Source organism: Vigna umbellata, chromosome 5 (assembly GCF_029865625.1).
Source record: "Vigna umbellata cultivar VRB3 chromosome 5, Vumbellata_1.0, whole genome shotgun sequence".
Classification (NCBI taxonomy): Eukaryota; Viridiplantae; Streptophyta; class Magnoliopsida; order Fabales; family Fabaceae; genus Vigna; species Vigna umbellata.
Window position 1 is genome coordinate 36,991,953 of NC_142169.1, and position 24,882 is coordinate 37,016,834.

General features: G+C 36.3%; 1 protein-coding gene across 1 annotated transcript; it reads left to right on the forward strand.

Moving 5' to 3' along the window:
• Positions 1 to 3,186: 3,186 nt before the first annotated feature.
• Positions 3,187 to 9,890, forward strand: LOC124844552 (glutamyl-tRNA(Gln) amidotransferase subunit A, chloroplastic/mitochondrial). Its single transcript, XM_088091613.1, has 10 exons — positions 3,187 to 3,758; positions 5,313 to 5,624; positions 5,828 to 6,007; positions 6,121 to 6,215; positions 6,317 to 6,392; positions 6,536 to 6,613; positions 6,808 to 6,901; positions 6,987 to 7,036; positions 7,533 to 7,646; positions 9,419 to 9,890. The coding sequence occupies exons 1-10, from the start codon at positions 3,222 to 3,224 to the stop codon at positions 9,512 to 9,514; spliced, it is 1,632 nt and encodes a 543-aa protein (XP_087947739.1). The 5' UTR covers positions 3,187 to 3,221; the 3' UTR covers positions 9,515 to 9,890.
• The last annotated feature ends 14,992 nt before the right edge of the window (positions 9,891 to 24,882 follow it).

A 24,882-nucleotide genomic window follows, 5' to 3' on the forward strand; every position in this document is an offset into this window, starting at 1 on the left:
GAGCTGAGGTCCTGGCGGTAGAAGGCGAGGAGGCCGAGGACGAGGTGGACGTGGGCGATGTAATTTTGAGAATGATAGTGAATAGCAAATTGGTCAGCAAAATTGGCGTGACCGAGGACAAGGGAAAGGCCGAGGAGATCGGTCAGGAGTTTATTGTTTTAAGTGTGGCAAGTATGACCACTATGCAAACAAGTGTAGACAAAAAAAGTGCTACAATTGTGGTAAGGTGGGCCATATTGCAAAGTATTGCACGACCAAGACAAAAGGGGAGACTAATCTTCTTATTGATGATGCAGAAGAAGAATGTGGGACCATGTTGCTGCCAAAGAGCTCGGATGTAGTGGACATGGAAAATTCAGTCTCAACAATGGATGAAGTGATCTCGTTAAAGGATGCAACAATTGTGGAGAAAGAAAACCTGGAGAAAGTTTTCAAACAAAAAGAAGAGATTCAGCGGATAGGGAGGCTTCTAGATGAAACTAATGAAATTATGAATAAATAGAGGGTTGAGCTTGACGAGTTGAAGAAGGCAACTCTTGAAAAAGAAGAGAAAGCATCTAGTGTTCTTGAACCAAACGAAGAGGAAGATGTTGAGGAGAACCTGATGAAGATGTCAGCCAAGATTGTAAGAAATCACCTAAGGTCAGAAACGAGTTGGTCAAAGTTATTGAGAAGTTGGGCATAACAAAGTCAGTCAAAGTATTAAAGAGGTCAACCAAGGTAAAAGACAAGAGGGCCATAAGGAAAAAGAAGAAGTCAAATCTGATTGAAATAAGAAAACCCGATGTGAGATGATGCACATGGAAAGCCGAACGAAGGGCTACTCGCAGTTATGGTTGGTTGGGAATGCTTTTGCTGGAGGGGGAGTGTACCTATGTGAAAGGGGCTCACCCTTGAGGGGGAGATTGTTGGGAATCCAAGTGTGAGTCTAAGTCCCACATTGGATTGAAATGAGAAAGTAGAGCACTATATAAAGATGAAAGACCCATTAACCCATTGCCTTAAGGTTTTGGGTAGAGAATGGTGTCAATCCCTTATATGGTTAGGCTCATATCTCATTGGTATTGTGTCTCCCCGGTGAACCTCCTCCTTGATAGACCCAACAGTGGTATCAGAGCCGATGGTTTGTCATGATGACCGGCTCAGACAAGTATAATGGTTCCTATACCCAAAGTCTTCCTGGCAAAGGTATTCACGTAAGCAAGTCCCATTAAGATGAACGACGGTACGAAGGACTACTTGTGGTTGTGGTTGGTTGGGAATGCTTCCGCTAGAGGGGGAGTGTACCTAGGTGGAAGGGACTCATCCTTGAGGGGAAGATTGTTGGGAATCCAAGTGTGAGTCTAAGTCCCACATTAGATAGAAATGAGAAAGTAGAGCACTATATAAAGATGAAAGACCCATTAACCCTTTGCCTTAAGGTTTTGGGTAGAAAGTGGTGTCAATATCTTATGTGGTTGGATTCATATCTCATTGGTACTGTGTCTCCCCGGTGAACTTCCTCCTCGATAGACCCAACAAAGTCTTGTTGGTGCACACACCAGGTCCATAATTGTCTATCTGAAATATGAATTTCACAACACATGAAAAGGAAACATAAAGATGGAACAATATCTTAAGAAGATGAAAAACATTGCTGATAAGTTAAAGCTAATTTTTAAACTAGATTTTGGTCGCACAAAATCAGAACAAACTAGATTTCCCCACTAATGAAGTATAGGGACAACCTAGGTATCAATCATCGGACTCGGTACAATTAAGTTTAAAGTGTAAAGTTAATTCTTGCTGAAGAAAATGAAACTCTAATATGAAACCTAAACTAGACTAAGAAATTAATGCAAAAGAAAGGACTTAAACTAGTGAACATTGCTACTGCCTAATAATAGAAACAGGACCTAATTTCTATAGCTAATATGATCTACTGATTTACAAAGAAACTAGAAATGCATATTACAATTGAGAAATCTAATTACTAACCAAATCAAATAATCAGTGAAGAACCTGTGAAACAAGAATATAAAGCAAAGCAATTCATGATTTAAAAGAACATAGTCAAGAAAACAAGAAATTATTATCTAAGCTAAAACTAATCCAAAACATGTTCAGCAAATGAAAAAAATACAAGAAACTAACTAAGAACATATACAACACTGAAGTTATAGGCAAATGTATATTGATTTTGATGAAAGAGTGCTAAATTCTTTTCAGGAAGACATCCTGTAAAAATTTAATCTCACTATGGAGTATTTTGGTTCTTGTTACAAAACCTGATTTTGCACTTTACACTCATTCATCTAACCAATTTATAAAATACCTCTAAACTAAATCAATAAAAGATGATGAAACAAAATAAAAAAAATGTTATTTCTACAAAAGTAAAATCAAGTAATCAAAACATTAACAATAGTATATAACATAATTTAAATGTGCAAATGATTGAGGATAAATTATCAATTACACTCAAAAAGACATTCTGACTAAAGTAAGCCCATCATCTCGATAAAAAATACTCAATGTGGACTCATTTAATTCCAAAAAAGAAACGTCTTAGATCTTAATTCTTAAAAACGTACTTAGATTTACTTCCCTCATAATCATATTAAACTATACTCTCATCTCCTATAATTTTAAATAATCTAACTTATAAAATAAAATTATAAATATTAAAACTTGAAAATTTTAAATGTAAAAATTAAAAGAAACTATATCAGCGGAAAAATTTAATTATTGTATATGATCAATATAAATAATTATAGTTTTCGAACAAATTATAGATGATCATATAAAATATAAACTATTTTATGACAAAAGTTTCTTAAATGTAAAATATATGGATAAATTTATTACCTTATTATATTTATATATTTTAATACACATATGAATTTAAATAAAATAAAAGATGTGAATACTATTTTATTAAAATACAAAAAAGTAAGTATTTGTTTAAAAATTAAAGACAACGTCATGCGATATAATTTATTTGTTTTATTAATGGCAGGCAACAATTTTTAAAATTAAAATAATTTCACCTAATTTTATATAATTACGAGTATATTTTTTTATATTAGCTCAGAGATAGTTGTCAAAATTAAACATGAGATAATAAGATGAAATAGTGTTTTTTTTTTTGCCTTCGTCTTCTTCCTTTGTTATACACAGGTGAGTATAAGTGATAACGTTATATTTAGTTCATTCATTGATTTTCATTTCCTCACTGAAAAATGCTACTATCCACACTTCAAACCCCTCGCTCCCTATCTCGCCTCTCGCTCACTCGCCACTCCCACTCCTACACCTCACGCGCCTCCCTTACTGACCAAACCCCAACCCTCACCACCTCGCCTCCGCCGCACTCCGAAATCCTCTCTACCCGCCAAACACTCCTCTCCCGCCGTGCCTCCGCCGTCGACCTCGCCCTCTCCCGCCTCGCGCGGCTCCGCCTCGCCGAGCCCCGTCTCCGCGCCTTCCTCCACCTCCCGGACGATGATGCCCTCCTTGCCCAGGCCCGCCTGCTCGATGCTCGCATCGCCGCCGGCGACGACCCTGGTCCCCTCGCCGGCGTGCTCGTCGGCGTGAAGGACAACATTTGTACCAAGGACATGCCGTCCACGGGTGGGTCGCGCGTCCTGGCCGGGTACCGGCCACCGTTCGACGCGACGGCGGTGAAGAGACTGAGGGAATTGGGAGGAATTGTGGTTGGGAAAACCAATATGGATGAGTTTGGAATGGGAAGCACCACTGAAGCTTCTGCATTTCAGGTTCTCTCTCTCCTAATATTGCATTTATACATTTTTTTACTATGGTTTATATTGCAATTTGAATTATTTTTTTGTTTAAAAGTTAATTGTTTGATTAACTTTGAAACTTAGTACACTGTATGCATTTTTAGGTTTGAATGAGGATTCAAGCTCAACAAGCTCTGCTACCACTACTTCTGTTATTATTTAGTTATACTAGTATTATTGGTGTTTTAGTCTCTGAAAATTTTCTAAATTTTGATTGTAATATTTAAGTTTTGAAACATTGGTTTTGGGTACTTCATTTTTTTAATTACACATATTTTCCTACCCTTATGCAGGAAAATGTTTGGATATTTGAAAGAAAAAAAAAGTTTAATGGGCGTCTCAGTCGTCCAGTCACAAATTATCACCACCCATATAAGTTATAAAGTCAACAAATTTACCATGTAAATGGCAATGTAACACTATTTTAAAATGTTAGTACATATTCTTTTCTTCTCTTTAAAAATACATGGGCAAAATTGATTAGTTTTAAAAATTGATAATAAAATCAAATTTTGGATATGCTTCATGGACTAAATATTCCTTTAATCCTTTTTATTTATTATTATATAGAAAGTACTTTATGTCAGAAATGAGGCAAGAGAGGAGGATTTCTGCATAGGTAGGTAGGACACTCACTGAATTTTTCCCACACACTATTGTTGATGTTTAGAAATTTAGAGTTTGTAAGATTACTTTTAGAACCCAATTCAACCTTACAAAATTAGCTTAATAAGGTGAGGTTTGTACACATCTATCTATTATTATTTGGTCAAATCCCAAGATGATATGAGATCTTCAACACATCTCCTCACTTTGATAACATCAAGTATGGGAATAAAGGAGGACCCGATAATGAGTTGCACATTAGACCCTGCAAACAATGCTAAGGAAGACTCTGATATGCTTTGATACCAATTAGATGGGTTACATTTTCATCATTCCTATTTGTAATAGTTAAAACCTTTAAAAGAGAAAATAAAATATGTTGAAATGCATAGAAAGATTATGAAGATATTTTTTCCTAATTACTATGGGGATATTGAGAATATTTTTATTCTAATAATCTGCTATTTACAGAAGTTACATTAGAAACGTGATTGAAGATTCAGAAGGTTGATGTTAAATGGTGTGATCTTAAGAGCATTGTGGGATGCTGGGTGTGTCTAAGAATGTATCTTCTAAAATGTCGAATGCCCACTTTGCGTTATTTGAGGATGGGTGACTTTATGACTCTGTTTTTCATTTGTCTCTAGGAGTTGAAGTATTGATTACCTGTTCTATATTGAAAGCAGGATTTCAGCGTATGTTTGGTATAGGAAATGGGGAATGAAAATTGTCAATGAATGACTTGATGGACCTTACATGCATTAATGTGTTACTAATTTTCATTCCTGCTATGTTATTTCCCCTCTGTTATTGCAAAGCTTAATGGGATAAAAGAGGGGTTGTGTGTGGGTCCTATTATTTGTATTTCCCATTTATAACTGCGATTGGTTTACTCAGGTGCTGCATATGTTCATTCAATAGGTGACTGCCAACCCTTGGGATGAGTCTAGGGTGCCAGGAGGATCATCAGGAGGATCAGCAGCTGCAGTTTCTGCCAGACAGTGTGTTGTATCGCTGGGAAGTGACACTGGTGGAAGTGTGAGGCAGCCGGCATCTTTTTGTGGTGTTGTAGGCTTGAAGCCAACATATGGGCGTGTTTCAAGATTTGGACTTATGGCATATGCATCATCACTTGATACCATTGGCTGCTTTGGTTCATCAGTTGCCGATACCGGGATTCTCCTTCATGCAATTGCAGGTCATGATAGATTTGATGCCACTTCAAGTAAGCAGGTAGGAGGAGTATGAGTTTTCACAAAGTTTGGTCTAACTATTATAATCCTTCCAATTTCTCATTGTTTGCAAGGGATATTAATAATGTTAGTAAATTCTGTTCCTCAATTAGATTGGTGATTTCTGAAATCAGTGGATATAAGCGTTATTGATTTCTTCTTATTAAGCCAATGTCTTTCCAACAATATGGTTTCGTTTTTCAGGATGTGCCTGACTTCCAGTCTCACTTTGTCTCTTTGAGCTCCTTGGAAAGTAAACCCTTGAAGGGACTGAGAGTTGGTCTGATCCGTGAAACAATTGACAAGGGTGTTGATGCTGGAGTAATTTCAGCAATTCGTGCTGCTGCTATGCATTTTGAGGAATTAGGATGCTCTGTGAATGAGGTTCTATATCATTTTTCTCTATGAATGACGACTTCTATTGGTTCTTTTGAAGTTTGTATTATTGCTGTTTATATTTCAGGATGTCCTTATCTTTTGCTACGAACTTATTACAGGTCTCACTGCCATCCTTTTCCCTGGGCTTGCCTGCATATTATATCCTTGCTGTGTCTGAATCATCTTCCAACTTGTCTCGCTATGATGGTATCAGGTCAGTGACTCTAATCACCTTTCTTATTTCTCTCCCCTCTGAATACATTTTCATTGATAAACCTTTAGCCTGGCCTTAATTGACCATTTGTATATATTTAGATACGGAAACCAAGTTTATGCTGACGAACTAGATTCTCTTTATGGAGGTTCCCGAGCTGAAGGGTTTGGTTCTGAGGTACTCACCTGTCCTTCCTTCTTAATTTCAAATTTGGCTCCAAGATGAGTGGTAGCTTAATGTTACAAACACCGGTTTTAGAGAAATGGTTCATATGTGTTGGTATTGCTATTTAAGCTACCTTTCAATTTTAAATGTCTTAGGTCAAAATGAGAATTTTAATGGGAGCATATGCCCTCTCAGCTGGTTACTATGATGCATATTACAAACGTGCACAGCAGGTACTAATAATATTGTTTTATTTATTTCTTCGTAGATCTCTGATCTAAGTCCTAATAATTGTGAATTCAGTTTCATACGTGCAAATACATGATGCTTTAAGAAGTTTTAAGTTTCTGGATTTAATCAATTTCATCTTCTTCTAGAAGTGCAGTATTTTATGGACAATATTCAATGTTTGTGATTATTGTTACAGGTGAGGACCATAATTAGGAATAGCTTTAAGGAGGCACTGAGTCAAAATGACATCTTGATTTCCCCTGCAGCTCCTTCAGTTGCTTATAAAATTGGTTAGCATCTTCCACTCTTAGTGTTTGCATTATTGCACTTCATTATCTGCAGTGCTAAAATGTTAATGGCCTTTGGAACTTGCAGGTGAAAAGAAAAATGACCCTTTGGCCATGTATGCAGGCGATATTATGACTGTAAGCATTTCATTCTTGAGCGAGATTTCTGTCTCATGGTTGTGATTGTGTCCAGATAGTGTTAGTTTGAGGTCTTCGAAGTGTGGTATTGAATTTCTTTAACTCCACTTAGCCCAAGCTTGAGTCATACATGAACTACTTAATTTAAACACTGCCAGCACTTCAACGGGCCTTAATCAGATCTGACAAAAATTGTAGATTAAGCCTTAGAAAATCAAGATGGGGTGCTAACTCATCCAGGAATTATCTTTGCTAACCATTAACTGTCAGGTTGGTCGCATTGCATGAGTTTATTAACATGTGCCTAGTATCTAGTAGTTCGAGTCTAGAGGCTCAACGAGGGAATTTCCTTTTGGAATTAAGTCACAATTGAGCTTAACTAATTATACATCGTTAAGAGTTTGATATTCTCTGTAATGTCTGAAATTTCATTCATATACAATAACATATCAAACATAGTTTTTGACCTTTTTATTGATGATTTGTCTTTTTACAGGTAAATGTTAATCTAGCTGGATTACCTGCCTTGGTTTTGCCATGCGGCTTTGTTGAGGATGGACCTGCAGGGCTTCCTGTTGGTCTGCAAATGATTGGTGCAGCCTTTAATGAGGTATTGACTCTTCCTATCCACTGCACTGGAATCCTTGTTGATGGAGCTCTTTATATAACTGGTAGTTTTGTTTTCTTTACTAGTCTTTTAGTTCTTAAAGATATTAAATAGAGATGGTGATAAGTTTTAGATTTTTAGAACTTTAAGTTGAAGATGATAGAACAAAGATGAAGGAACGAAAAAAAAAGATAAAAACATAGAAAACTTTTGGGCCAGTGTAAAATTAAAAAAAATAATTTGATTCCTTTTTTGCCTCAAATTAGATATTTGGTAAATACAGATCACATTGATATCATGTTTCATATTGTGTCTATTTTTTTTCTTTTCGGGACGGTTCAAAGATTTTTGTTCCAAAATTCTGCTTTTCTGTGAGCATGGATGTTTTGTTTCATGCACCTAGATTTGATAGAAAATCTGTTTTTTTATTTTTATTTTTGTGATGCCACAACTTGGGAAAAACTGGAAAAGGAAGTGTAAAAGTTCGAGCTGAAAAGACTATCAAAATTTGAAAGGTAAAATACTAAAGAGAGGAAAGAAGTAAAAGTTTATGAATATAATAATAGGCATTCCAAACCTCGTGGGAGATTTCGGGACAATTCACTGAAAAGTTATTTGGTGATGTAAAAGTGATTTTGACTTGTAGAAATAAACAAGCGATTCCTCTCGTGTGTTAAAATATCCATAAATCTTTAGGATATCTAGTTTATCTTATAGGATACTGGGTGATAGGATAGAAGGCAGGGGAGCTGAAAGGTAGGAGGCAAAGGGAAGCAAGCCGAATGGTGGAAGGCGGTGATGAGCTGGAGCCGAACAGTAGGAGACAGGGGGAAGCAAGCTGAACGGAAGGCGGTGAAGAGCTGGAGCCGATCGGTTGAAGAATGACTATTGTAACTAGGACAACAGTTAGGATGGGCGGGAAATAATTATAGTAAATAAGGCCATATCCTAGGAAAATATTCAGTATAAATTAATTGTAGTAAATAGGGCCATATCCTAGGGAAATATTCAGTATAAGTTAATTGTAGTAAATAGAGCCATATCCTTGGATATATATTCACTATAAGTTAATTGTAGTAAATAGGGCCATATCCTAGGAAAATATTCAGTATAAGTTAATTATAATAAATAGAATTATATCCTAGGGAAATATTCAGTATAAGTTAATTATAGTAAATAGAATTATACCCTAGGGAAATATTCGGTATAAGTTAATTATAGTAAATAGAATTATATTCTAGGGAAATATTTAATATAAATAAAGCTAGATGCTATTGTTTAGGGCATGCTTTTGATTATTGAGTTTTGTTGACAGGCGTCTATGCTCCTGTGAGGGAGGTTATGCTCCCAAGTAATTGAAGGAGGTTATGCTCCCAATTACCCTGGTTTATTTTTGTTTATTCAGATATTACCATCAATAAAAGAAATTCATTCGTTTATTATCATTCGTTCATTGTTCTGTTACGTGTTGTGAGTGTGAGAGGTTGTTCTGGTTAGGTTTCGTACTCAGGTACGTAACATTATCATTCTTGGTTTATAAGATGCATAGTTAAAGGGCAAGCCTTGGTGCAAGAGTTAAGTTGTACCTTGGCATTGGGATATGTTAGTTGGATCAGATTGAAAGTTACCATACAGCCAAAGTTAACTGATGGGGTCCTACTGATATTCTGATTGGAGACTTTTGTTAAATAACATATAAAATTGAGTAAAATGTGGTATGTGATACTCCTCAAGAGTATATTTTTGACATCCTTTGGCTTGGAACTAAATTGCAGGGAGAACTGCTGAGAGTGGGACATATCTTTGAGCAAACTCTTGAAAATTGCAGATTTGTTCCACCGATTGTAGCTGATGATGACATTGCATTCTGAGTATAATTTTATCGTTCCACATTTTTGAGTTCCCTCAGTATTCCTATAGTTTCCTGACAATGAGGTGGCTGGAGCAGGTATTTTTCAGCGCCGGTGATACTTCTCCAAATTTTTAGCCACATTGCTGAAAGAGGGTTTTGTGAGAAATTTCACTATTTGAAATTTGAAAATTTTAACAATAAACCTTCATTCAACTAGTTTTTTGATGAATTAGCAATTGGATGAATTATTAAATGCTGTGTTTATTTAGTTAAGAACTAGATAGATTGATCAGTGTAAAGGAGCAAATGGCCTTTGCTCTTACCAAACAATTGGCCCTTGTAATTTATTCTTGAGGATTTCTTTTGAATAAGGATATTTGTTAACATTTCTAATTTATTGTTAAGTTTGCTTGCCTAGAAAGGCTTTAATCAATTTTTAAATTGAATTGTGTTTGTAATGAAAAAAAAATCAATTTTTAAAATTTATTCCTCGTTTCTTTATTTATTATTTATTTTTTTTAATTAAAATGGATATGCGTTTATTGTCTTGTGTTCAAGAGGTGGAACGTGTCAAAACTTGATGAGGAACAAAGAAAAAAGATATTGAGTTCATACATATTTATTCTTTCTTTAATAGCTTATAGTGCTTAAGAAATATCGTCTTCTAGACAACTTGTACCAAGAGTGCTTGTATTGTAAGTCATTCACATAGGTATGAAGTTATTCTCTAAACAAAATATTTATATATCATATTTACTCATATAAGTGTGAAATATTGTAAACCCGTTTTATTATTGAATAGATTGAAGAAAGATGTGTTGTATGTGTGCTTAAATTTCAGGACAATTTAGCATATAGTTTGTAGAGACTGTGTACATGGAAGCCAAAAGTAACAATGTCACTTTCTATTACTTCTCTTGAGCATTAGTAAAACATTTTAGAAAACTTTTTGTAAACCTTCTTTTATAAAAACATTTAGATGCCCTTTTAAGTATCTAATACAACAAATTGAAAAAAAAAATAAAAATCTTCCGAGACGTTTTTATAACTTTATTTAAACTCCTTTTTTATAATTCTTCATTCTTTTCTAGATTTATTAAATAACATATTTCCTCTTCTAATCCTTTCCATGCTTTGATTTCGTTTTTCAGTTTTACAGCCAAACAGTGATGAGTTTTGTAATCATGAAAATAGTTTCATACCCGTTTTTGTTGCAGAGATTAATTTGAGTTCTTATTGCCTCTTACCTACTTTTGTGTCTATTTCAATTTTACCAAATATTACTATTTGATCATTCATAACTTTAAGCAGAATCTAATAACATTGTTACCATTAAATGTAATAAAAACAATTACTTATATGATCAACATAAATATTAGCAATGATCATAAAAAAAATGAATAGAGAACAAAATCAAATCATCCCTTTGCATGAAACTAAAATGTTAAATTTAGGTTAATTTAAAATCTAAATATTTTTATAGTTCGCGTATAATAAGTGAATTTTCATTTTAGATCTTTTTAATAATTCAAAACTTTCCATCACTATTTTAATCCATACAATTGTGTGAAATTTGTTAATATTTTAAGTGGTGATCAATGACTATTCAAAATGACACTCACTATTCTAAAATTTTATTTATTATTATTTTTAATTTAAAATCCACATTAATACTGTACAGACAATGCGAATTTCAATTTCGTCAATTTTGTTATATCTTCGACTTCTCCTCTTCTAGATAATTTCAATTTCGTCACAGTTAATTCTGAAAATTTATTTTTATACCTAATTTATTACATTGAATTGAGTTAATCTACAAATAAATAAATAAATCTTAACTATTTTTATGCTTTAAATTTCAATCATTTACTAGTTTTACATCTATAAATAACTTTTTCAATCGTTAAAACAAAATATGTTTAGGATTAAAAATTCAAATAGACTTCTATAATTTTTTTCTTTATCTATAAAATATTATTTTTATGATACTTTAATGATAAAAAAAATGAATGGTAATAAAAGAAGAAAAATATTAATGAATTATTAACATTTAAGGTAGATGATTTACCAGAAATACTGTAACATCCCAATAAATAGAAATTTCCATTAATCAGAACTAATTACATTTACAGAAAATACAGTGCAGTCTTCAGATATAAACAGCAGCTGCTCAAAAGGATACAGCACGTACATAACAGTATTTACAGTAGTTTCCGTGTTCAGAAATTCAGCCAAAATACAAAACCAGTTCTGAATAATCTATTCTGCACAACTGTATACAGAACTGTCAAAATACAGCACAGAAAAATCTAATATCTACTACGGAACTAATCCCTACTGCTCCGATTTGACTTCAACTTCCACCAAGTTGGCATCCTCCAAATTTTCTTCTTCCAGCAATGATTCCAAGGGTGCTTCGCCATCTGCTCACATCCACAACGGATGATCATTGCATTGACAAGACGGACATACAAAAACAGCAGACAACACATGGAACATTGCAAGGGTAAGCTTATATTGTTTAATAAATACAACATACGTACAGTTCATGATTCAATTCACACATTCATCAAGTAACTTAATCATATAATTTAACATATAAATATATATATATATATATGACAGACCGTCCGGACTGTATGAACCATGTAGTTACAGGCGTCCTTGCACACAAGTGGTGTAATAGCCGGGATATACCTAATCAGCTTCCACTTGAGGTTAATCATTCGCCCCTGCTAAGTGAGAGATACGAATGACCTCCTGCCATTCCCACACATGACTACTCCCTTCTACGTGAAGATGAGCATCACGGAATATCAGGATGGACCAAGCCAGCATTAACTAACCACGGTCATACTTTACCAATTCCATATTCAATCATATATGAGACGTTCCTCCTTGGAACGCTCGTTCAATTCCATAATCGTATAATCATATCACATAGTGTTCAACCATCAAATCCTTTCATAGTTATAATCTTTCCATTCTGTGTTCCACTCTCTTAACATTAACGTCATGCATTCTTTAATCAAATAAAACGAACTTATTACAGAACCTTTGATTTCACGTTTCTGAACAAAAGAAACGAACTCTTATTCATTGATGGACGTTAAGAATTCTTAAAGAATTTAAATGAGATTGAATTTAGAAGTTCAGAATAATACTTAGAAGATGTTGAGTACAAGAACTTTAGGTTGAATCAAGAGAATAAATATCTTACAGAATAACTTAGATAAATAACCAGAATATTCAAAGTACAGAAAACAACTCTTACTGTCAATGAACGAACGTTCAGAAATTTACTTTGGACGAACGTCAATTACGTTCGCTCAGAATTCAATAATAAGGACGAGCGTTCAGTTAGAAACCGAACCCTGCTTTGGACGAACGCTAGGTCAATGACCGAGCACGAATTAAAACGAACGCTGGATATACACCGAGCGCTATTTAAGACGAATGCTTCGGTATAGGACCGAGCGCCAATTCAGACGAACGTTCAGTATAAGAATGAACGCTCTGTAGAACGAACGTTCGACATAAGGTCGAACGACATTAAGGACGAACGCTCGACTTAAGGCCGAACGTCACTTATTTATAAAGTCTTAAATATTTAAACATTGCTGAGCTAGACGAACGCTCAGACCATCAACTGGGGACGCTCGTTCTCGAGCAGAATTCTTTCCAAATGAAAGAATTCCAATCTAAGTAATTTTACTGAAAGCCGAACGGTTTAAGACCGTACAGGGACGAACGTCCTTTATCAGTGGGAAAGAGTAAATTCCAGATTTTTTCAACTTTAACAGAATTTTTCCAGATTTCAAATTTATGAATTTTACAACTTTCCTTCCAGATTTAATACATTAAAATCATACAGATTTCAACATTTGAATCATTCCAACTATACAATCAACATATTCCATTCATACATAATCAAATCAACATGCATTTGAATCAAATCAACCACAACCTGTATAATGCATATATCAGTATTCATTCATGACAGATTCAATCAATCCACTCATTCCAATTCTATAACATTCATACACCTTTCATACGTATTCAAAGCAACATGCAAATGAACCAGAATTCATATCCCATATCAGTAAACGTTCATAATGCTCAAACATCAGATTTCATATACATGCAACTCAGATTATAAAATCAAGCAGTATGAATTAAACATATAAGCTTCCCTTACCTTATCAAGCAGTTCACTTCAATTGTTTAGAGTTTCTCTCGTGCTCTCACAGCTTTCTATCAGAATTTCACTCAACCACTTCCACTTAATCTAACACACCAAAACCGTAAGCAGATCAGACTTCTAATTCATGCATGCAACCAGAATTTTGGTTTGCATGAACCAAATGGACGAAGATGCAGAGATGAGAACTTACCAGTTCAGTTCTCAATTCTGTTCGGATCAGAATGAGGTTCACAGTGCAGGGAAGGCTTCTATGGTGTCTGAAATAGGATTGGAGGAATTGATAGTGAGTGATCTTAGGGAGAAGATGAACACGGTTTAGAGAAAAGCAGAGAAATCGAAAACAGAAATTCTGAGAAGGAGATGAAGCATGCAGGAGGAAGAGGGAGAGTTTCCAGAATTATTTTTCTCTTCCTATGCAGAATAAACTCCCCAACCTCCACACGCCACTTGTCTCCCACTAACCTTCTCAGAATGCTCTAACCGTGACACATGGCAAGCGCATGCAGTGGAAGTGTGAGTGCATTTTGACGTGTCACGGTGCATTAAAATAGTGATCAGGGAATGAATTAGTGTGTATTAATTATCAGGTTCTCACATTCCCCCTAACTACAAAAATTTTCGTCCTCGAAAATTCTAAAGCTTACCAGGGAATAGGTGAGGATACAATTTCTTCACAGCCTCTTCCACCTCCCATGTTGAGTCACCCGTCTTGGCATTCCACACCACTTTCACGAGATGAACATTTTTGCCTTTGTAGAGTCTGGTGCGGCTGTCTTCCACACAAACAGGTTGCATTTCCAGTGTTCTGTCTGGGCGAATTTGGATATCTTCTAACTCCAGTACGTGAGATGGATCAGCTATATACTTCCGGAGTTGAGACACGTGAAAGACTGGATGAAGGTTGGACAGTTGAGGAGGTAAGGCCAGTTCATACGCCACTGCTCCAATCTTTTTCAGAATCTGATAGGGTCCTACGTACTTTGGTGAAAGCTTCTTTGGACGAAGAACTCTTCCCACTCCAGTGATCGGATTCAATCTCAGAAAAACGTGATCACCAGCAGAGAACTCTAAGGGTCTTCTTCTCTTATCTGCATACGATTTCTGCCTGCTTTGAGAAGTCTTCAAACGTTCTTGAATCAGTTTCACCTTCTCAGTTGTTTGCTGAATTAATTCAGGTCCAGTTACTGCAGTTTCACCTTCTTGGAACCAACACAAAGGAGTTCTACACTTTCTTCCATAAAGAGCTTCAAACGGTGCCATTCCTATGCTTGCTTGATAACTGTTATTATACGTGAATTCAACAAGCGGCAGAACTTCATCCCATACTCCCATATGATCTATCACGCAAGTCCTCAACAAGTCTTCAAGAGTCTGGATGGTTCGCTCAGATTGTCCATCCGTCTGAGGGTGATATGCAGAACTCATCTGCAGTTTGCTTCCCAATTCTCCTTGCAATGACTGCCAAAAACGAGATGTGAATCTCGTGTCCCGATCTGATATGATACTTGAAGGAACTCCATGCAATCTAACAATCTCTTTAATGTACAATTTGGCCAAGTTTGTCATGGACATCTTCAAATTAACAGCCAGGAAATGGGCGCTCTTAGTCAATCTATCCACAATCACCCAAATTGAATCATGGTTTCGGACTGTACGTGGCAGATGAGTCACGAAATCCATGGAGATGCTATCCCACTTCCATTCTGGAATCTCCAATGGCTGCAGCAATCCTCCTGGTCTTTGATGTTCAGCCTTGGCTCTTTGACAGGTTAAACAGGATGACACAAAACGTGCAATGTCACTCTTCATACCAGGCCACCAGAATGACAAACGAAGGTCATGATACATCTTAGTCATGCCAGGATGCATGCTAAGACGGCTGTGATGTGCTTCCTCCAGGATGATTCGTTTCAGTTCGCCGTCATTGGGAATGCACGTCCTACCACGGTAACGTAGCATACCATCTGTCCCAGCATTAAACTCCTTGGCCTGATCTGTACCAAGCACGTTAAAAATTTTCACCAATTCTTCATCCTCACGTTGCTTCATCCAAATTCTGTCAAACACATCGCTGGAAATTCTAAGATTACAGCACTTTATAACGTTCTCTCCCAAATCAAATTGTAATCTTAGATCTCTAAAACTCTCCACCAAGTTCAGTTCCTTCACCATCATTGCAGAAACCCTTACGGCCTTCCTACTCAAGGCATCAGCAACTACATTGGCTTTTCCAGGGTGATACAGCAGTTCAAAATCATAGTCTTTTAAAAACTCCAACCAACGTCTTTGCCTCATATTCAGCTCCCTCTGATCAAACAAATATTTGAGGCTCTTGTGATCACTAAAGACTTGGAATGTTGATCCGTATAGATAGTGTCTCCAAATTTTTAATGCGAAAACAACTGCTGCTAACTCCAGATCGTGTGTGGGATAATTTTTCTCATGAATCTTCAATTGGCGAGACGCGTATGCTACTGCACGTCCCTCTTGCATGAGCACACAGCCCAAGCCTTGGTGAGAAGCGTCACAGTACACTTCAAATGGCTTGGACGTGTCTGGAATAATCAGAACTGGCGCGCTCGTCAGTTTCACCTTCAGCTCCTGGAATCGCTCCTCACACAGATCAGTCCAAGCAAAGGGTTGATCCTTTCTAGTCAACCGGGTAAGCGGAGCCACTATCTTGGCGAACCCCTCTATGAAACGTCTGTAATAGCCTGCCAGTCCCACAAAACTCCTCACTTCCGTGACTGAACGCGGGCTCTTCCAATCCAACACTGCTCTCACCTTAGAGGGATCCACTGAAATACCTTCAGACGATATCACATGCCCCAGAAACTGCACCTCCTTCAACCAGAATTCACACTTGGACAGCTTTGCGTACAACACTTTCTCCCTCAACACGGTTAATACTGTTCTCAAGTGTTCTTCATGTTCGGCATTGGTTTTGGAGTAGATGAGAATATCATCTATGAACACAACCACAAACTTATCCAAATAGGGTCTGAATATCTTGTTCATGTAATCCATGAAGATGGCTGGAGCATTTGTCACTCCAAATGGCATTACCACGTACTCATAATGCCCATAACGTGATCTGAATGCTGTCTTCTGGATGTCGTCCTCCTTAACCCTTATCTGGTGATATCCCGAACGCAAATCAATTTTAGAAAATACCGTTGCTCCATGTAGCTGATCCAACAAATCATCTATCCTTGGTAACGGGTATTTGTTCTTGATGGTCAGCTTGTTTAATTGTCTGTAGTCTATACATAACCGAGAGCTGCCATCTTTCTTTTTCACCAAGAGCACAGGAGCCCCCCATGGTGATACGCTTGGTCTAATGAATTGCTTCTCCATAAGCTCTTCAATCTGCTTCTTGAGTTCAACCAACTCTGCAGGTGCCATACGGTATGGTTGAACTGATATAGGGGCTGCCGTTGTCACCAAATCAATGGTGAATTCAATCTCTCTAACAGGAGGCAATCCTGGTATCTCTTCTGGAAAAACGTCCAGAAATTCATTCACAACCGCTTGTTCAATACTGCTCTCCTGGGACGTCTGTGCTTCTGCCAATCCTCCTAATTCCTTATCTTCATGCGTCATGATGAGAAAACAGCTTGCTCCCTCCATGATGTCCTCCCTAAACTGCCCAACAGTGATTGACAGTTCTTCCTCTTCTTCACTGGGAAAAACTAATTCCTTCTTCCCACAATCTATAATAATATGGTTGGTAGCCAACCAATCCATTCCTAGAATTATTTCCAAATCCTTCAAAGGTAAACAGATTAAGTTCACCTTATAACTATGCCCCTCAACCACAATAGGACATCTAATGCACACGGTAGATGTCCTAATCTCTCCAGCCGCTGGTGTTGATACCACCAAGTCAAACTGCATATCCCTCTCCACTATTCCCAGCTTTTCAACACACGCCTTCGAGATGAAGGAGTGCGTCGCCCCAGAGTCAAACAGTACATGACAAGGCATTCCAAACAGCAAGCATTCACCAGTTATAAGATTACCTGCGCTTGCTGCCTCCGCTCCAGTGATAGCGTACACACGGCCTACTGCTTGTGCTCGCCCCCCCCTGGGCTGATTTCTTCCCGTGTTGGGTGGTCTCATCACTGCTCTTCCACTCATGTTACACTCGTTCCCCAAGTGTCCATTTCGTCCACATCTGTTGCAGTGTTTTCCTCCCACTAGCTGAGGACAGGATGAACGATAATGCGGCCCTCCACACTGAAAGCAAGTTATATTTCCTTGTCCAGTGTGTCCGACAGGAATCAATGCTTGAGAACCACTCGTATTGGCTGATTGATTTGGACGAGTGTAAGGTATTTTCCTTTGAACAGAACCTCCCCTGGACACAATTGGTCCCCTACTAGCTTGTTGTTGCTTCTTGTGTCGTTCCGCCTCTGCCAAGTTCTTCTCCAACACCTTGGCTCTCTCAACCATAGCAGGGAACGTTCTGATACACAAACTGGAAATTACAACTTTTAGATCACTGCGTAGACCGTTCTCAAATTTTCTGCACTGCCACTCCTCACTAGTGGCCATTGTATTGAATCGGACAAGGTGTTTAAACTTATTGGTGTATTCTGATACAGACATTCCACCTTGAGCCAGTTGTAAAAACTCCACCTCCTTTGCAAACTTTACGCTGTCAGGGAAATATTCCTCATAAAACTTATTACGGAATACTTCCCAAGTAATAGGGCGGTGAGCGTCTACCAGTATGGCCCTTGTACTCGTCCACCAATGGCTTGCTTCTCCAGTTAATAAGTATTCTGTATACGCCAACCTGTTCTCATCCGGACACCTTTTGGCGTTAAAAATCCTCTCCATATCCCTTAGCCACTGATCAGCCTCATCAGGGAGGCACTTCCCACTGAACTTAGCTGGGTGATGCTGCAGGAAGCTCTCCAAACTCCACTCGGCAGTAGGTTGAGCAGCGTTTGAAGAAGATGCTCCAGGCGCACCTCTAGTTGCAGCCAAGATTTCCATCAACTGCCTTTGCGTGTTTTCAGAATTGACACGCGAGGCCTCCAAACCTTGCATAGCAGCTTGGTTTTGCTGCATCAGAGTGGCGTTTTGCTCCAGCAACGTGGTATTCTGTTGATGCAATCTTTCCACCACGGTTTCCAACAATCTAGTGTTGTTGGACGTTTCGGACTCATTCGGTTGAGGAGGAGGAGGAAGTCTAGGTGCCATTTGTTCTCTGGATGCAGAGAAAAACAAACGAGCATTAGTTATGTCCAAGAGTTAAAACAATAATAACTCATTAAACATGCAATAAGCACACAGCAAAAACACAGTGCACTCATAACCCTACAGTGTCCTTAGAAGAACAAAACCGCTCTGATACCAATAAATGTAACATCCCAATAAATAGAAATTTCCATTAATCAGAACTAATTACATTTACAGAAAATACAGTGCAGTCTTCAGATATAAACAGCAGCTGCTCAAAAGGATACAGCACGTACATAACAGTATTTACAGTAGTTTCCGTGTTCAGAAATTCAGCCAAAATACAAAACCAGTTCTGAATAATCTATTATGCACAACCGTATACAGAACTGTCAAAATACAGTACAGAAAAATCTAATATCTACTACGGAACTAATCCCTACTGCTCCGATTTGACTTCAACTTCCACCAAGTTGGCATCCTCCAAATTTTCTTCTTCCAGCAATGATTCCAAGGGTGCCTCGCCATCTGCTCACATCCACAACGGATGATCATTGCATTGACAAGACGGACATACAAAAACAGCAGACAACACATGGAACATTGCAAGGGTAAGCTTATATTGTTTAATAAATACAACATACGTACAGTTCATGATTCAATTCACACATTCATCAAGTAACTTAATCATATAATTTAACATATAAATATATATATATATATGACAGACCGTCCGGACTGTATGAACCATGTAGTTACAGGCGTCCTTGCACACAAGTGGTGTAATAGCCGGGATATACCTAATCAGCTTCCACTTGAGGTTAATCATTCGCCCCTGCTAAGTGAGAGATACGAATGACCTCCTGCCATTCCCACACATGACTACTCCCTTCTACGTGAAGATGAGCATCACGGAATATCAGGATGGACCAAGCCAGCATTAACTAACCACGGTCATACTTTACCAATTCCATATTCAATCATATATGAGACGTTCCTCCTTGGAACGCTCGTTCAATTCCATAATCGTATAATCATATCACATAGTGTTCAACCATCAAATCCTTTCATAGTTATAATCTTTCCATTCTGTGTTCCACTCTCTTAACATTAACGTCATGCATTCTTTAATCAAATAAAACGAACTTATTACAGAACCTTTGATTTCACGTTTCTGAACAAAAGAAACGAACTCTTATTCATTGATGGACGTTAAGAATTCTTAAAGAATTTAAATGAGATTGAATTTAGAAGTTCAGAATAATACTTAGAAGATGTTGAGTACAAGAACTTTAGGTTGAATCAAGAGAATAAATATCTTACAGAATAACTTAGATAAATAACCAGAATATTCAAAGTACAGAAAACAACTCTTACTGTCAATGAACGAACGTTCAGAAATTTACTTTGGACGAACGTCAATTACGTTCGCTCAGAATTCAATAATAAGGACGAGCGTTCAGTTAGAAACCGAACCCTGCTTTGGACGAACGCTAGGTCAATGACCGAGCACGAATTAAAACGAACGCTGGATATACACCGAGCGCTATTTAAGACGAATGCTTCGGTATAGGACCGAGCGCCAATTCAGACGAACGTTCAGTATAAGAATGAACGCTCTGTAGAACGAACGTTCGACATAAGGTCGAACGACATTAAGGACGAACGCTCGACTTAAGGCCGAACGTCACTTATTTATAAAGTCTTAAATATTTAAACATTGCTGAGCTAGACGAACGCTCAGACCATCAACTGGGGACGCTCGTTCTCGAGCAGAATTCTTTCCAAATGAAAGAATTCCAATCTAAGTAATTTTACTGAAAGCCGAACGGTTTAAGACCGTACAGGGACGAACGTCCTTTATCAGTGGGAAAGAGTAAATTCCAGATTTTTTCAACTTTAACAGAATTTTTCCAGATTTCAAATTTATGAATTTTACAACTTTCCTTCCAGATTTAATACATTAAAATCATACAGATTTCAACATTTGAATCATTCCAACTATACAATCAACATATTCCATTCATACATAATCAAATCAACATGCATTTGAATCAAATCAACCACAACCTGTATAATGCATATATCAGTATTCATTCATGACAGATTCAATCAATCCACTCATTCCAATTCTATAACATTCATACACCTTTCATACGTATTCAAAGCAACATGCAAATGAACCAGAATTCATATCCCATATCAGTAAACGTTCATAATGCTCAAACATCAGATTTCATATACATGCAACTCAGATTATAAAATCAAGCAGTATGAATTAAACATATAAGCTTCCCTTACCTTATCAAGCAGTTCACTTCAATTGTTTAGAGTTTCTCTCGTGCTCTCACAGCTTTCTATCAGAATTTCACTCAACCACTTCCACTTAATCTAACACACCAAAACCGTAAGCAGATCAGACTTCTAATTCATGCATGCAACCAGAATTTTGGTTTGCATGAACCAAATGGACGAAGATGCAGAGATGAGAACTTACCAGTTCAGTTCTCAATTCTGTTCGGATCAGAATGAGGTTCACAGTGCAGGGAAGGCTTCTATGGTGTCTGAAATAGGATTGGAGGAATTGATAGTGAGTGATCTTAGGGAGAAGATGAACACGGTTTAGAGAAAAGCAGAGAAATCGAAAACAGAAATTCTGAGAAGGAGATGAAGCATGCAGGAGGAAGAGGGAGAGTTTCCAGAATTATTTTTCTCTTCCTATGCAGAATAAACTCCCCAACCTCCACACGCCACTTGTCTCCCACTAACCTTCTCAGAATGCTCTAACCGTGACACATGGCAAGCGCATGCAGTGGAAGTGTGAGTGCATTTTGACGTGTCACGGTGCATTAAAATAGTGATCAGGGAATGAATTAGTGTGTATTAATTATCAGGTTCTCACAAATACGTTAGAAAAATATTATTTATAAAATATTAAATTTAAGAATTAATTTGATGAAATTAAAATTTTAGTGTTTATTTACAAAAACCGTAACGTTTAAGCTAGATAAATGAAACAAATTCGGAGGATCTATTTTACTAAAATTATAGTTTACAATCTATTTATAATGGAGTGAAACTTATAAGAGATAAATAAATTTCTTTTCCTTTTTATTTAAGTGAAGGTGCATGGAATTACTTACTTGATAGTATGAAATATGGTGTTAAATGGTTAATGAAGAAGTTAATGTGGATTTAATTATATTTTTTCTTATTTTTGTGAGTAAAAATTTATATTAATTTTTGTTTTTATTTTTTGGTTAGATATGAGATTTGTGTTTTATTTTTATTCTTGATTTCTAGTATGGTAACGTTCAATTTTAATAATATAAAACTATTAAAACCAATGTTATAAAAATGATATCTCTTCTTGTTCTAACTCCTGAAGTCAACTCCTTTTGCAAAACTTGTGATATTTGATCCTAAGAACCTGTTAAGCTTCCTCAAATTAAAATGTTATTTCTGAAAACCACCAATATCTTTTGAAACCTAAAACTTTGATCTTTTAACTCCCAAACTTCAATCCACTATATTTCTATACCTTTGAGGTAAGATGTCTCAAAGGCCTTATCCAAATCTCATAAAGGTAAACAGACCAAGTTATCATTAGATCTACATCCCTCTACCACTATAGAGTACTTAACACTATCATAGAGGCAAGAACATAACAAGAATCTATATAGAAAACAAAACTCTTTTTCATTCTAACAAACTCAACTCTTTCTTTCCTTAAACTTTTATCAAGATATTTTTTGTTCTCAATACTTCCACTTAGATACATAATCTACATAGTCTAAACTCAACTCTTAAACTAGAAAAGACACGAAAAACTCACAACCCTCAGGTCATCCTAAGGACGAATTGATCTGACACCATTAATATAACATCTCATTTTAATAATATAAAACTCCTAAAATAAATGTTATAAACATGATAATCAATTAAGTAGATGAGACATAGATACAACTACTATATTACATTCATTCATAAAACATGTATTGATTATATAGAAAGTTATAAATAAACACTCTAACATACAATAGAAATTTTCAAAAGAAAAGGAATTATATAAGACAAAACATATTCAATTCTAAGTTATAGCATCTCACTTACTCTAGATCGGATCAACTGGAACATCTTCATCTACTCATACCAGTCATGTGATCTCATTGCAACAGGAAAGACAAACAAACAAACAACAAAGACTAAAGCGTAAGCTAATGTACCAAAAAAATTAATCTAAACATTTAAAAAACACAATACTCATATCAACACACATAAACAATTGACACTAGAGTCAATTATTCAGATTCATGCTTTGGCATATGTATTCAATGTAGGTTGCACTTGTAGTAGTATTTATACTCTGTAGAAAATCCTAAACAAAAGTGTTATCACCCTACTACTCATGAGGTTAATCCTCTTCATGTCTATAACCTAACCAATGCCCATAAACTAGGATCTCATACGACTCTCACCACATAACTCATTCTACTTTATTTAAGTATGAATACTTATTAGAGTTCATGATAATCTCACTCTTAGAACTCCCATATGTCAAAGGATACACTAACTTTACTACATCACAAAATTTCTCTTTGAAATTCTCTCAACAATATCTCAAATCATATTCTTCATCCACAGAAATAACATCACACATATCAAGCATGCATAAGCACCACAATCCATCTTAAATTTATAATAATCATGCACAAAATCTAAAATAAATCACTCCAAATAGACAAAGAATTAGAAAACTCAGAAAACCACATTGACGCTCAAAGCTCTCACAAATTGTCTCACTCGTCAAAACCAACCTATAGCTTAGCAAAACAAGATGAAAGAGATTCTAGACTTGCAGAGAAAAGTAACGCTCAACGATACTCTGCCACCTCTTAGCGTCAGACTGTTCACACATTTTAGTCACTCAATGACACAAACCTAATTGAGTGGTCTGGAGCTAAAATGCTCTTAGACCTTCACAATCATGCTTGCGCTCAACGCCACACTAGTGTCACTCAACACCATATTTCAAATAAACAACTTTAACTGATATGATCATGTCCAGGAAAGAGTACACTGAATTTGAATCCTCAAGAGGAAAAAAAATAAATCAGAGAAAAACGTGGAATAAAACAGAAATAAGACACCACAATCTACAGATTAATAAGTCAATAGAAAACACAATAGAAACTCTACATGCCAAACTACAAATTTCAGACCAAATCAAACATGCAACACAATCCATCAAAGCATCAACAACATGAAAAAGTGGTAATTAGTTTCAACTACTTGTTAGGTGATTCAATAGCTCTAAAGATACTAAAAAACTCCCTCGGCTTAAGAAACTCTATCTACTCTTACAAACCACAGAAACCCGATCAAGGTACGCTCATTGATCATTAAAGAATCTTACAGAGGACTTAGATGTCACATGCAACCACAATTGGTTTACATGTAAAGGAAGACAAAATATACAAAGGAAAAAGAGTAGAAAATCAACTTATTTTATATGATAAATTGATCGGTCCAAATTAAAGAGTTTGTTGCCAAGATCGATTCTTCAACCATACAAACAAATTATACCAACTTCCAGCGAAAAGTTAGAAAACTCTATAAAAGTAGTTTCTAGATATATGATATGTTTTAAATAATGAAATTCGTTCTATACAAAACTATTTATATTAAAACCTTTTAATATTAAAATCGTCAAACCGCGCACTATTTTTAAAATACATGTCATTTTCTTTTACAAATATATTCTTCAAAAAAACTAAAATTCATATAGAAAAGTATAGTTCTTTAAAAATTTCATCGTAAAAAAAAGTACACATTGTTTTAGTGTCAAATCTTAAGAATGTGGATATGAAACATCAAATAATTATAAAAAATAGTAAAACAATTTTTTTCAAACTTTTAGAAGGAAATATCTTTGATATTTGAGTGAATTCAGTGGATATGAAACTAATTGAATGGTTGATAGAATAATGAAA